Source organism: Delphinapterus leucas, chromosome 1, assembly GCF_059928025.1.
Source record: "Delphinapterus leucas isolate spDelLeu-1000000601 "Yukka" chromosome 1, BTC_Dleu_Yukka2, whole genome shotgun sequence".
NCBI classification, from domain to species: domain Eukaryota; kingdom Metazoa; phylum Chordata; class Mammalia; order Artiodactyla; family Monodontidae; genus Delphinapterus; species Delphinapterus leucas.
Window position 1 is genome coordinate 40,289,341 of NC_143129.1, and position 14,703 is coordinate 40,304,043.

Genomic DNA, 14,703 nt, shown 5'->3' on the forward strand with positions numbered 1-14,703 from the left:
ACCCTCTCCTGGTTTTTATTTCAGATGGACAGACTCCAGAGGGTGAAGAGAGTTAAATACGAAAAGATTAGTTCATGATGCAGTCAACTAGAAAAGCCAATGAGGCAAAATACAAAGGTGCATTTGTATTTCTTAAGTTGGCTTTTAAAGAATAAAAACAACAGCCAGCCAAGGTGCCTTGAAAACCTCCATCTCTCTGAGGTGAATCTACTCACTGATTTTTTATCAGTAGTAATTCTAAAATAGTTGTTAAAAAATTACAGCAACAGAGGGCTTTTTAAGATAAGCTATAAGAAAAACTTGTGAGCAGCAGGGAAAGCCGCTGGAAAGCATTGCTGAGGGAGAGGGTGAAAGTACACGTTCTGGGGCTCATCCCTGAAAACATCTGCCCTTCTCACCAATTGTTTTTGATAGCCTCACAGAAATTAGTCCCCTCTATGGGTCCATTTTAAGAATAACAAATCTAAAAAAAAAAAAAAAAAAAAGAATAACAAATCTCTGGGCAGAAGATGGCAAAACCACAACTTCAGAAAAGCTGGTCGTCCCACTTATCCCATGAGGTAAAATAAAAGCTTTTTTATTTACATCCAGGCCAACTAAGTGGAATATCATCAATCAGAATCTTATTTTTATCACCATTTCTGGAGTCTCAGACAAATTTAGGATATTAAACATGCAACTTTGGAAATACAGGGCCCCACACACAAACTCTGAAGAGTTTAAGAATTCACTGTATTCTACGCCTCATGTTCAAATTTGCTGTCAGCATCTAAATTAGTGTTTCTGAAAGTGTGCTCGCTGGCCCACTTGCGTCAGAATCCCTACCCATGGCTTGCGTTTAGATTCTTAGGACCCACCCACTAGACATAATCAATCTGTGGGATAGAGCCTGAGATATTTTCAACATTAATCTTAATACACACTTTAGTTAGAGAATCACTCAATGAAACCCACTGACTGCTATACTGTCCCAAGGTATCTGTCTGCATGGGATGCCAGTCCCTTCTTCCATCCAACCTGTTATTTCCTAATTAGACCAAGTAGTTATCAAACCCTCCAGTTCCCCACCAACAGCAGTTTAAGAGGAAGCAAGAAATTAGGAAAGGTCAAAAACGCTGCACGATTTTAAATGCTTTAGGGCCTCTAACACATCCCAGAGAGAATCAAGTCAAGTTCCAGGACCAAAAAACGACCCTTTCCCTGTCTAACTTCTTCACCCTAAACACAATCCGCATCTCTGGCAATTCCCTGGCACCCATCAGACATCCTTTCCTTTAGCGACCCCAGCCCCATTCCCCAGTACATTCCTTTCACAGAGTTGCCAAATGATTGATGCAAGCGTATTTCACATACATAGTCAAACACACAGACGCGCGCGCGCGCACACACACACACACACAACGGACACACAAAATCCACTACAGTTCCCTGGCCTCCTAGGGCTCCCTGCCTACCGCCCGTCCTCCATCCCTCCATTCCACCATCCCTAACTGGGACTCTGACCACAACTGCTCATCCCCGAACTCAGAGCAACTTTCCTCACTCCGAGGCTTAACCTCCGCCCTCTCAAACTGGGGCCCTCCGCGCTCCCGCCCGTGCACAGCCCGGTCCCCTGGATCCTGCTCCTGGCACTCCTGCCTTCGGGCGCCCCTTGCCCTCTGGTCCCCGCGGCCGAGTCCCTGGAGCCCCTCCCCTCCCCCACCCCGAGAGATGCCCTCCCACGGCATCTCGGATCCGGCCAGCTCAGGCCCGGGGGCCCCGCCACGCGGCCCTTCTTCCACTTTCCGCCTCTTCCCGGGGTTGTTTGCAGGGGCAGGGGTGTGGCCCACCCTCAGTTTGCCTCTCCAGCCCTGTCTTCCTCACGGCTACCCTCCTTACCCGCCTGCAGCCCGATCTCGGCGACATCGCCGGCAGGGCCGCGCTCAGCCCCGCCGCCTTCCGTGGGGGAGGAGGGACAGCTGTGGTTGTGGGAGCCCTTGATGTCGCGGAAGAACTTCTGCGTTTCGCGCAGGTTCTGCCTCAGCCGTCCCAGGTAGCGGCGGTAGCGGCCAAAGCCCCGGCACAGCTCGCGGATCATTCCGCCGCCTCCCGGGCCGGGACCCGAGACCGGCTCGCTCCCCCACGGCACCCCGTCGCCCTCCATCGCCTCAGCCTGCTCTGCCTTCGCGGCTTGGTGCCCGGCCCTCTGGTCCGGCTCCCCTCCTCCCGCCCCCCAGTGCTTAGGGCAGGAGGAATCCGCCTCCTGACGCCCCCGCCTGCAGTCGGCCGGGTTCCCAACCTCCGTCACCGCCGTTGAAAACAAACCAAACCGCAGTGCGCTGCGAACGGAACCTTTATCTCCACTATCCAGAGGAATGAGGGAACGATCACCGGAGCACCCCGTCACTGCGGGGTCTCCTGGGACTTGTAGTCTGGGCCGGGGCCGAGCTCCAAAACCTGGAGACTGTGGATGCGACCGACCGCCCTTTGGTATACATCTCCCCCGTTCTCGCACAGAGCTCACACGCTCTTCCCGACTTAAAAACATGTTCCTGCTCCCTACAGAAGTGTCCCTGAGGAGAGAGAGCACCTGCAGAACCCGGACTCCTGCATAAGTAGGGGTGCCTTACTGAAATCAGAGCGAAAGATTTTCATAGCAAAGAAAAGTAAGGAAACAAGACTGAGGCTAGTACTGTCTCCATGGCTACCCTAAATGACTCTCACTTTCCAATACAGTAGATACTGGGGAAGCGGCTGAAAATACCCCGGAAATAGGGAAACCCCTCATGTCTGCATTGCATTCTCCTTTTCAGACTTTCCTTCTCCAGGTGTGGAAGGGGGGTTGTAGAAGGGTCGTTAAAGAGCTGTAAGCTGAAGTTTAGTTGGTTTCTTGAAGTAGAGAGACCGAGCTGGGTAAGGAGAAGTTGAGGTTAGTAGCCTTCCAAACCAGTTCTGATTATCTTAATTTGGCTTCTGCTAATATGGAAGACTTCTAGTGACATGGACTGTGACGGAGTCTGGGACACAATTAGGAATAAAACAAAACTTGACAACCACTTCTTTCTCACTTCCTGCTTTCTTTCTCCTCTTCTCCAGGCACAGAGCCCTCCTGTCTTTCTTGCTGTGGAAAGACCCCATCTTCTACCCAGGCCAGATGTCTTTTCCCACAGGCTGGATAGTGCAGTCCCCCAACAGAATTTAAGAGGAGACTTGAGTTTGAGTCTGAACTTCTCCAATGCCTTGCCTTGAGACCTGTGAAGTAAGGGTTTGGGCTAGTTGATCTTTATGCCCTCTAAAATTTTGTGAGTTTTGCTTCAAAATGTTTGCTTTAGTCTTCCAACCTCTCATTCCTTGAGTGCAAGTGCTCTTAGCTAATTGATGTTGTGATAATTGGGTTAATTCCATGTAAAATGGGAAGGTTTTACCTATCCAGGGGCTTTTAGTATTGTATAAAAAGGGGTCACTGGCTCACATGAATCTCTACTTGGTAAATGCATGTGAAGTCTGCCCCTAAGGAGGAACTTCAAATTCCTTCTCGTGTTCTCCTTCCCTTTTACTTGCTCACGTATTCTCCATTTGTCATTCTTTATCTTTGAAGACCCCTTCAAAGACCATGGCAACCCCTAAAAGGCTCAGTGAAACAAATGAAAATACAAAATGAAAAGTTTAATGCAAGATGGTTTAATACTACTTTTTAGAAGAAGTGGTGTAACAAAGCAATGTGTGATGATTTGCCACACACAGTAATTTCTAGCAAAGGAGATCAGATGAGAGAGTAGTTGAGCTGGAGTTGTCCATAAAAGGAATTGGGAATTAACATCTTGAAGAAGGGGTGAAACATGGCTAGGTGGAAGTAATCAGGGAGAGCATTCTATAAGGTAAAGTTCATGGGGCTCATCCTTTTAAAAACTATTCATTAGTTCTTTATTTCTAAAGTAAGTACAGTAAGTCCCCTACATACCAACGAGTTCCGTTCTGAGAGCACGTTCGTAAGTCCAATTTGTTTGCAAGTCCAACAAAGTTAGCCTAGGTACCCAACTAACACAATCGGCTATATAGTACTGTACCGTAGTAGGTTTATAATACTTTTCACACAAATAATACATAAAAAACAAACAAACAAAAAATAAAACATGTTTAATCTTACAGCACAGTACCTTGAAAAGTACAGCAGTACAGTTCAATAGCTGGCATACAGGGGCTGGCATCGAGTGAACAGGCAAGAATTATTGACTGGAGGAGGGAGAGGAGGTGGGAGGTGGGAGATGGTAGAGCTGAAAGATCATCAGCCATAGGAGACGGAGGGCAAGCTGCAATTTCACTCACGCCTGACATTGATGGAATGTCACATTCGCATCTTTGAAAGTTCGCAACTTGAAGGTTCGTATGTAGGGGAATTACTGTAATATAGGACTATGGTATAAAATTCAAATGGTGCAAAAGGTATGCAAGGGAAAACTAAGTCTTCCTATTACTCCCTGTCTCCCAGCCACTTAGTTCCCCTCCCAGGAGGTAACTACTGTTGCAGATGTAGACACTATATAAATATATTTTTTAAAACACAAATATAGCATACTATACTTACCCTATTCTGCCCTTACAGACTCTTCCACAGCAGAACGTAAAGATCTGCCTCATCCTTTTTGACTGTATATTATACTACCATATGGATTGGGATGTTTTAATTAGTAGGTCCTCTGTTGATGGACCGTTAGGTTTTGTGCAGTCTTCTGGTATTATGAACAATGCTGCAGTAACTAACCTTTTACATACATAATTTTTAATATGTGTATGTCTCATCTCCATTTTTGATATGCTGGGGAAAGTGATCAATTTTTTCCTGCTGTTTAAAACTTTAAAGGGTGTGAATGACGGTGAACTCTTCCTAAATTACAATCACCTACAAGTAAAAATACATGTTTTATTCCAATATCTAATTCTAAGGACAAATGTGGGAGAATAAGGGTTTGAATTACAAGAGAGGACTTAAGTTAGTGTAGGAAAGTGTTTCCTGCAAGCGATGATGTTAAACACTTAAACACACAGAACTACTTTTGTTCCCTCCTAGGACACCACTAAAATGACAGTAATGGAATTTTTTAAAAAGCATAAGCACCCAATAATGAGAGGAGCCAGTAGCAAAAACAAAAAAACAAAGTAGAAGCTGGGAAGCAAATGGACAAGTGAAGTTACTAGCCTGGAAAAACCTGAATCCGAAACCCCAAGTGGGAAAAGCTGAGACCCAACCTGATGTAAACTGCAGAATCCCTCAAGTCTCAGGAATTGGTAACAGTAGTTCCCCTCCTAGCTACTGTGCAGAGGACAACAGGGCTGCCATGCACATCTTGTACCATGGACAGGGATTAAAACAAGGATTTTGAAAGCTGTTTAAGAGCGGTTAGATCTCCAAGTCACCTTCCCCTTCTTCAACTGTCCCCCTGACCCCACTCCTCCAAAAGAAGACTGAAGTATTTATTCTCCAGAGAGGGCTGAATCAGAGGTCTCTGTATAAAATGGGAGGTTAAATGAACTAATGAATTCCGGATGTGAAGATTCCCAACCCTCCTCCTCCATTGAATTCCTAGATCTCTAGCTACAAAATGTTTACTCTCCAGGGAGGAAACTTGCAGTGTCTTCTTTAAGGAAGCTGACCAGCCCAAGAGGAAAGGCCCAAAGATATTGACATCAGAACCAAGATTTGGGGTTTTATTAAGGTATAATTAACATACATTACATTAGTTTCAGGTATACAACATAATGATTTGATATTTGTACATATTGCTAAATGATCACGACAGTGAGCCTAGTTAACATATGTCACCATCCATAGTTAAACAAATTTTTTTCTTGTGATGAGAACTTTTAAGATTTACTCTCTTGGCAACCTTCAAATGTGCAGTACAATATTATTAACTCTAGTAGCCATGCTGTACGTTACATCCCAGGACTTATTTATTTTATAACTGTAAGTTGGTACATTTTGACTCCCTTCATCCGTTTTGCCCCTGACCCTCATCCTCACCCTCACCTCAGCCTCTGGCAACCACCAATCCAGAAGAGAAATTTTTGTCTGGCTTGTTCATTGCTGTGTCTCCAGCACCTAAAAGAGTGCCTGTCATTTAGTAAGTGTTCATTAGATATTTGTTGGATGTTCACTCTAGATATTTTTGAATATTGAGAAAAACACAAAGGAGAACATGGCTTAAAAACCACTCATATTTCTATTCGGAAAGAACCAGTAGGTTATATCTGTATCTATTAATGTTGATCCTCAATGCCAATTATAAATCTCAAAGTATTTAGAAGGAAGAGGAATAGGTGAGACATACGTTATCCTTTCTAACTTTACTTTCCTATGGCAAGTTCCTCTAGGTTAGATGATTTCTAGAGAGATTCTGAAGACTTGATAGTCATGTTCATATAGGTGGGAATCAGGTGCTTTTTGTGGAACACCAAAAGACATTAACATTGAATTCTGTAATGTGAGTTAGGAACAAGTTTATTATGAGAAAACATGACTATTCTCTGTTATGCACCATAAAATCACAATCACAAGTCCAAGAATTAAAAAACCCACAAATTAAAGAAAAAAATACAACAAACAATTAAACAACATTTCTGAGCTTTCCATAGGTATTTCTTTACTACTGTTCAATTGTCATTGTCTAAACTTACTAACAGGCAGGTGATATTCAACTCCAAAGAAGAGAGGAAAAATTATGGAAGATGAGAAAATATAATTCATTAACTTAATTTTATTTATGAATTGGAAAAGATCACCATTACCAAGTTGAGCAGCAGAACATACCTCTTTCCAGCTCAAAACTGATTTCCAAGGGAACTTGTTTGAGAAGCCCTATTCTAGACAATCTTGCTCCCTTCTCGGCTTATTCTGTATATTGCTGGTGTGTTGCAGAGCAGTGCCTCTCAAACTTTAATGTGCACAAGACTCACGTGGGCATCTTGTTAAAATACACATCTGATTCAGTAGGTCTGGGGTAGGGCTTGGGATTCCACATTTATGACAAGCTCTCAGGTGATGCCAATGCTGCTTGTCTGTGGACCACACTTTGGGTAGAAAAAGTGTACAGAGACCGAACAGGAATCAGCAAAGCCTGAGGATTAAGGAAGTAGGACTGAAGTCAAAGAGACCTGTGTTCAAATCCTAGTTCTACCCCTTCCCTTTGGTATGCCCTTGGAGACATTACTTATTATCTATAAGTCTTAGTTCCTCATCTGTAAGATGGGAATAATAGTGCCTTCTTCATAGGGTTATTGTGAGCATTTAAAACAACAATGCTGGGACTTGCCTGGTGGGCCAGTGGGTAAGATTCCACACTCCCAATGCAGGGGGCCTGGGTTCGATCCCTGGTCAGGGAACTAGATCCTGCATGCATGCCGCAACTAAGAGTCCAGACCCGGTGCAGCCTAAATAAATGAATAATTTTAAAAATCAATGCCAATTATAAATCTCAAAGTATTTAGAAATAAAAAGTCTTTTTAAGAAGCAGTATCTGACACATGATGTGTTTAATAAATGACAACTGCTTTTATCAATTGTGGTATCATTTTTACAAACCCGATTTCTAGTCCTGACTTGCTACTGTATAGTCTTGGGCAAGTCATTCGCCCCTCGGAGTCTTGGTTTTCTCATCCATCAAATGGGATAATAATTATGACCACCTCATAAGGTTATTAGGAGAATTGAAACAGGGAAAAAAGTATAAAAATGCTTAGCACAGAGGCTTGAACATAGAAAGCATTCAATAAGAGATAACTGAGATGCTGATGGTGGCTACAAGCTTACGTTCTCATCCTGGCTCTGTGACTTGCTAAAAGGGAGAATTCTATGATTGTGTTTAATCTCACTGTGTTTTGGGGAGGATGGAATGAGCCATAGGAAGAGAAAGTGCTTTGGAAATGAAATCCTGTAAAAATTTAGGAAAAAGCACGGGAGTCAGAATCTGACCTGAGTTCTGGTCTGAGCTGTGATGCTACTTACTTTGTGATCCTGGGCAAATCACTTAACTTTTTGGAGCCTCAGTTACTTCATCTGTATAGTGAAGCTAATGCCTACCTCACAGGGTTGGGAAGACTAAATGACATAATGTGTAAAGTAGTTAGTAACTCTCCTGGCACATAAGAGTGTTTAATAAATGTTTTCTTTCCTCCCTGTAGTAAATACATTCAGGATTATGTATTTTTCCAAGGAAATTATGTATTTCCAAGAACGTTTTGGTTTTGTTTATGAGATTCTCTACATGTAAGTTTATTAACTTGAAGATTAAAGGTCTATAAAACAGAATTGCTAAATGTATTCTATTTAATTATACATCAAGTATCATTCCAATGCTGAATATTTCATCAGTGGCATCCCTGGCTGTTAGGATGCAGAGCATGGGAAGGAAAAACAATCAAAAGAAATTTAGTATAACCCCAAACAGAGGTAATCTTTGTTTTACTGCCAAGAAAAAGAACAAGTAGAAGAACAAAGTAGAAGAAGAAAGTAGAAGAACAAAGTTTCCAGAAATTTTTTAGAGTAACTGACCCAAAGCTTTCCAGAAGAAGCGCTGAACATTGCTTTGCCACAATTCATTTCTCATCAGTAAGATTGGAAGACTGGTTATGCTTTTCCAAGTCTAAATGTTTTTGATCCTTTTTCCACTATGTTGCCTGGCATTTTGGTGGAACTCGTTTTTGGTTAATTTCTTTACCTGCCAAGCATAAGACCTTGTAACACATGTTTTTATCTTTCTGGGCTGATCCTGGAAGGAGAAAGATGGATAGCTGAAAACCTATCAACACCCTTTTCTTTGTCTATATTATCTTTTTATTTTTTTAATTTGTTTTTAAATTTTTATTTATTTATTTTTTGCAGTACGCGGGCCTCTTACTGTTGTGGCCTCTCCCGTTGCGGAGCACAGGCTCCGGACGTGCAGGCTCAGCGGCCATGGCTCACGGGCCCAGCCGCTCCGCGGCACGTGGGATCTTCTCGGACCGGGGCACAAACCCATGTCCCCTGCATCGGCAGGTGGACTGTCAACCACTGCGCCACCAGGGAAGCCCTAATTTATTTTTTAAAGCATTTTTTAAAAATTATTTATTTATTTTTGGCTGCTTTGGGTCTTTGTCACTGTGCGCGGGCTTTCTCTAGTTGCAGCGAGCGGGGCTACTCTTCACTGTGGTGCACGGGCTTCTCAATGCAGTGGCTTCTCTTGTTGCAGAGCACAGGTTCTAAGTGCGTGGCCTTCAGTAGCTGTGGTACACGGGCTCAGTAGTTGTGGCTTGCGGGCTCTAGAGTGCAGGCTCAGTAGTTGTGGCGCACGGGCTTAGTTCCTCCGCTGCATGTGGGATCTTCCCGGACCAGGGATGGAACCCGTGGCCCCTGAATTGGCAGACAGATTCTTAAACCACTGCGTCACCAGGGAAGTCCCTGTCTATATTATTTTGGTAGAGGTTTTCTGGAAAATTCTGAAACCTGAGTTCCAAAACATTTTCCAGCTGGCTTAGTATGTATCTATCCACATGTGCCAAACACAATGCCTGACACAAAGAGAATGCTCAATATATTTTAGCCAAAAGAAAATATTTCATATCATCCTCCTGCCTATCCCCTTTCTCAGGAATCAAGCTCTGCAAGGTGGAGGTTTAAGGCAGATGAGGGTTAGGATTCTGAAGCAAAGGTGGATGGAAGGCATTCTGGTCATGAGAACATTCCCCATCCCCAAACTGTAGAGGAGAGAGGGAGCACTACCCAACAAGCTTCACATAAATCTCTACGTGCTAAAAGGGAACCCTCTTGCACTGTTGGTGGGAATGTAAATTGATACAGCCACTATGGAGAACAGTATGGAGGTTCCTTAAAAAACTAAAAATAAAACTACCATACGACCCAGCAATCCCACTACTGGGCATATACCCTGAGAAAACCATAATTCAAAAAGAGTCGTGTACCACAATGTTCATTGCAGCTCTATTTACAATAGCTAGGACATGGAAGCAACCATCAACAGATGAATGGGTAAAGAAGATGTGGCACATATATACAATGGAATATTACTCAGCCATAAAAAGGAATGAAACTGAGTTATTTGTAGTGAGGTGGATGGACCTAGAGACTGTCATTCAGAGTGAAGTAAGTCAGAAAGAGAAAAACAAATACCATATGCTAAAACATATATATGGAATCTAAAAAAAAAAAAAAAGGTTCTGAACAACCTAGAGACAAGATGGGAATAAAGATGCAGACCTACTAGAGAATGGACACTTCAGGATATGGGGAGGGGGAAGGGTAAGCTGGGACGAAGTGAGAGAGTGGCATGGACATATATACACTACCAAATGTAAAATAGATAGCTAGTGGGAAGCAGCCGTATTGCACAGGGAGATCAGCTCGGTGCTTTGTGACCACCTAGAGGGGTGGGATAGGGAGGGTGGGAGGGAGATGCAAGAGGGAAGAGATATGGGGACATATGTATATGTATAACTGATTCACTTTGTTATAAAGCAGAAACTAACACACCATTGTAAAGCAATTATACTCCAAGAGAGATGTTAAAAAAAAAAATCTCTAAGTGCCTGGAAAGCAGGCCTTGAACCTAACTGAGTGACCTTTCTGTGTGTCAGTGTTTAGGGTTCCTGTCATTTTCCTGGAGCTGATTTCAGAAGCACTGATCTAGAACTTTCTCAAAATAGAGCTTAGTGATCCATTAGCAGGTTTCCAGATGACATGGACACACATATCCTGTGTAGGGAGTATGACCGTTTTTTAAGGGTGAGGAGGAATAAAGGAAAAAAAATAGTATTAAATTTAAAATATCATAAAAATAATTCATTTCAAATAAAATTTTCAATAGTTCCATATCTTGGCTTAAAATGTATGATTATTCCTTAGCACTCCCCTCCCATCTTTATCAAGGCTTTATCCAAAATTTTATCATTTCGTTTATATCATCTTTAATTCTTACAACAACACTGGAAAGATATATATTTCTATCCCCATTTTATAGATGAGGAAATTGAGACTCAGGTTAAGTGACTTGCCTAAGTTCATCCAGCTAGTAACACAGGTTCATCCAACCCCAAAGCCCTTATTCCAGCTCAACACAATTTTGCCTTCTAATGCTTTCCTTTTATACTAGTTAAAGAAGGCTTTTCGTGTCTCTAAATACTCTCCATATTTCTCTCTGTTAACAGCAGCTTGATATTCCATTACAGTGCTATGCCACTGTTAGTCGTTCACTCCCTATCCTCGGGCATTTAGGTTGCTTCAGGTTTTTCACTGTTATAAACAGTTTTTGGTGTGTTGTTGCCTGTTTTCTTCTTTTGAATTATTTCCCAGGATAATTCCCAGGAGGGTTTTACTGGGTGAAAGGGTACAGACAGTTATATGGCTCTAGCTATATATTACTGAATTGTGCTATGTCATTGTATCTTGAAAGAGAGTACTGTCTTCTTTCACCAGCACCCTGTGAGAGGTTTAAGGCACGCCTGGAAGATTCACCGATGAAAACAGCCCTTTGTCCCTCTATCTGCTTGGATATGCCCCAAGGCCATATGAGACTCCCTGAAAATGATTTATAACACAAGCATGCATGCTCCAGAATAAGATCTCATATAGGATAGTGTGATTCCTGCTTCCCAGGAAAGGTTTCCTGGATTAAGTTGTCTTTTTCTCTTTGCAGTCACAAGATCAGCAGAAGGTTTTTCAAGCAACTGACATTTCCCTCTTGATTCAGAGAGACTGAAGCTCTCCATTCCTGTGTCGGGAAGAGGTGTGGTAGCTATTAAAAATGAAGCATATGGGCTTCCCTGGTGGTGCAGTGGTTGAGAGTCCGCCTGCCGATGCAGGGGACACGGGTTCGTGCCCCGGTCCGGGAAGATCCCACATGCCGCGGAGCGGCTGGGCCCGTGAGCCGCGGCCGCTGAGCCTGCGCGTCCAGAGCCTGTTCTCCGCAACGGGAGAGACCACAGCAGTGAGAGGCCCGCGTACCGCAAAAAAAAAAAAAATGAAGCATAGACTTCAACTTATAGTTTGCTATTCCGAACTAGGTGCAAAGGGTCAGGATAAATAACAACAAGGAAAGGAAGCCCCAATAGTCAGAGCTGAAAAAGGTTTTAGGAACTGTCAGGACGAAGTAAAATTGAGGAAAAGTCATACTAGAATAAGAAGCTCTGTTCCAACTGGTGGAAGGTAATTTTGAGATATATATTAATATCTCTGAATCTTAGTTATCTTACAATGCAAGAGTACCATTGGAGGGTATTGAAAGGTTTAGACTGAAATTATATGACATATAATAAGCACTCAATCCCAAAGTAACAGTGCAGTAGGCATTGTGGGAAAAGTACACACATTGAAGTCAAAAAAAACTGGTTTGGCTAGCTCTTTCTAGCCAGGTGACATGGGGCAAATTTTTAATCCTCTTTGAGCCTCAGTTTCCTTTACTGTAAAATGGAGATTGATACTTAACTACAAAGTTTGTTTTACAGACTAAGTAGGAGTGTGTTCCAAACATATAGTAAGTGCTTGATAAAAAAGGAGCTATTACTAATTCACAAATCTATCAATAAATGTGATCAACCAAGTCTTCCCCTACATCTGTGGTTCTCAAACTTAGTGAGCATAAGAACCACCTAGGATACTTGTTTCAAGTGCAGATTTTCAAGCTCCGCCCCTGGAAATTCTGTTTCCATTAGTTTGGGGTGGGGCCCAGGAATCGGCATTTGTAACTAAATTCCACGGTGATTTATGTTGCTGATAGTCCATGAACCATACTTTGAGAAACACTGCTCTATGGTCTCAGGGAATAAAAAGAAAAAAGGGGCTTCCCTGGTGGCGCAGTGGTTGAGAGTCCGCCTGCCGATGCAGGGGACACGGGTTCGTGCCCCGGTCCGCGAAGATCCCACGTGCCGCGGAGCGGCTGGGCCCGTGAGCCATGGCTGCTGAGCCTGTGTGTCCGGAGCCTGTGCTCCGCAACGGGAGAGGCCACAACAGTGAGAGGCCCGCGTGCCGCAAAAAAAAAAAAAAAAAGAAAAAAGAAGTTTTTCCCACCACTAATGTGCCATAAAAATTCTACAACATGCAGATGTAAAATTAAAGAGTTTCAAATATTGAGTGATTCTATATTCAAGATGATTTATATAGTTCTTACCTACTTAAAGGCTTCAGAATCATTCTAAAGTGACATTTTATCCTTTTAACACTCGTGATATGGATGAATGTGCATAACACTCTTCCTTGGAGTCGTCTTAATCCCTCACAGAGATCGCTCTCTGTCTGGACTGTGGTACTTATCTCCCCCTTGGAGTATTGACAGACATTACCACTTCAATCTTATGCTGTTGTTTTACATTTCATTTGTGTCTCATTTCCCCAGCTGGACTTTAAGTCCAAAGGCAGGGACCAATGTCTTTTTTTGTTCTCTATCTTCCACAAGCATGTTGTAAAGCCTTTGTAAATGATATTTATTTCATAAATATATTTGAATGAATGGAGATACATCTAACTGTAGCCTAATACTCATTGATAAATTCTTTACCACAAGAGTGGCTCAAAATTACAGTTGTGAAAGGACTATTAGGCTATTAGGCTTTTAGCTTTAGAGTCAGACAGAGCAGTGTGTAGCTCTCAGGCCTATGAAAGTGCTATAATCTCTCTGAGCCTGTTTGCTCAGTTGTAGAGTGAATAACCCTTACCTTGCAGATTTGACATGGGGATTAAGAGAGAGTTCACAGGGTTCCTAGCAAAATGCCTAGCACGGATGGTTCTCTTTAAACACCTATAGTTCTCTGTCCTTGCTCTTATTATTATACTTAAAAGTACCGCATAGAATAATAGATGGAACTGCCATAGATATTTATCTTCAGATGTAAAATAATAAAGAACCAATTCTCTCTGAGCAAAGCAGATATCTTCTCTTCTCTTTTTCTGATTTTTTAAGGTCTAGCATTTTCAGCTTTAAGTCACAGACTGCCCAGAGGTTTGTATGGGTTCCCTATGGAGATGGAAAAGGACACAAAGCAGCCATTTTACCAGTCCCAGGCTCTCACAGAGAGCAGTACAATCAGGGTTTAAGTTTATGCTTCACAAACCTCCTCTGTTCATGGCCATGATGCTTGTGACTTTTCTCCCGTTACTAAGAAGCAACCAGCACCCAGAATGAAGAATAAGCATCCTACCTGAAATGAGAAGCAGGAACTTCCCCTTTTTTGTATTACAGATAGGAGATTCACCGCTCCAAGGAAAGAGTCAAACTTTGGATCTCCCATGCAAGTCTTAGGAAAGCTGCTAGAAAGATGTTGACAAAAGTGGCAATCTGGGTTTGTTTACTCCTTTATAGCGTTGCTAGTTAGGTGTCAGAGAGTCTACGCTATGGAGGAAATAATATATATTATTTCTCGATAAAAATAGTAACTACAGTTTTATACCTGAAGGCAAAAAATTGAAACAAATAGCTAAGAATAAAGTGGATAGTGGTTAAATAAACCATGATACATTCACTTGATAGGATGGTAAACAATCATTTACAATGTTTACCAAGACATATGGAAATATGTCTAAGTAACAGCATATGGAATAACATGGAAAAATATAATAACATGTTGGGAAATGCTTCTGAATACATTTTAAGTAAAAAACAGGGTAAAATTTAGTTTAGACTCAAGAGCTTTCTCCAACTCACGAGTGATGCAGAGCCTTCCCAGTCCTGCCTGCCTCTTACA

The 14,703-nt window shown here is 42.4% G+C and overlaps 1 protein-coding gene across 6 annotated transcripts in view; it reads right to left on the reverse strand.

The window, feature by feature from the left end:
- Window positions 1-2,292, reverse strand: part of DSTYK (dual serine/threonine and tyrosine protein kinase) — a 56,118-nt gene extending 53,826 nt beyond the window's left edge. For 3 of the 6 annotated variants that reach the window (XM_089908346.1, XM_022593659.3, XM_022593658.3), the window contains exon 1: window positions 1,879-2,292. In XM_089908346.1, coding sequence (XP_089764472.1) covers window positions 1,879-2,143 — 265 coding nt within the window. In that variant the 5' untranslated portion in view covers window positions 2,144-2,292. The remainder of the gene's footprint in view (window positions 1-1,878) is intronic. The other 3 variants (XM_089908348.1, XM_089908347.1, XM_022593660.2) reach the window with 2 other exon arrangements.
- Between the last annotated feature and the right edge of the window lie 12,411 nt (window positions 2,293-14,703).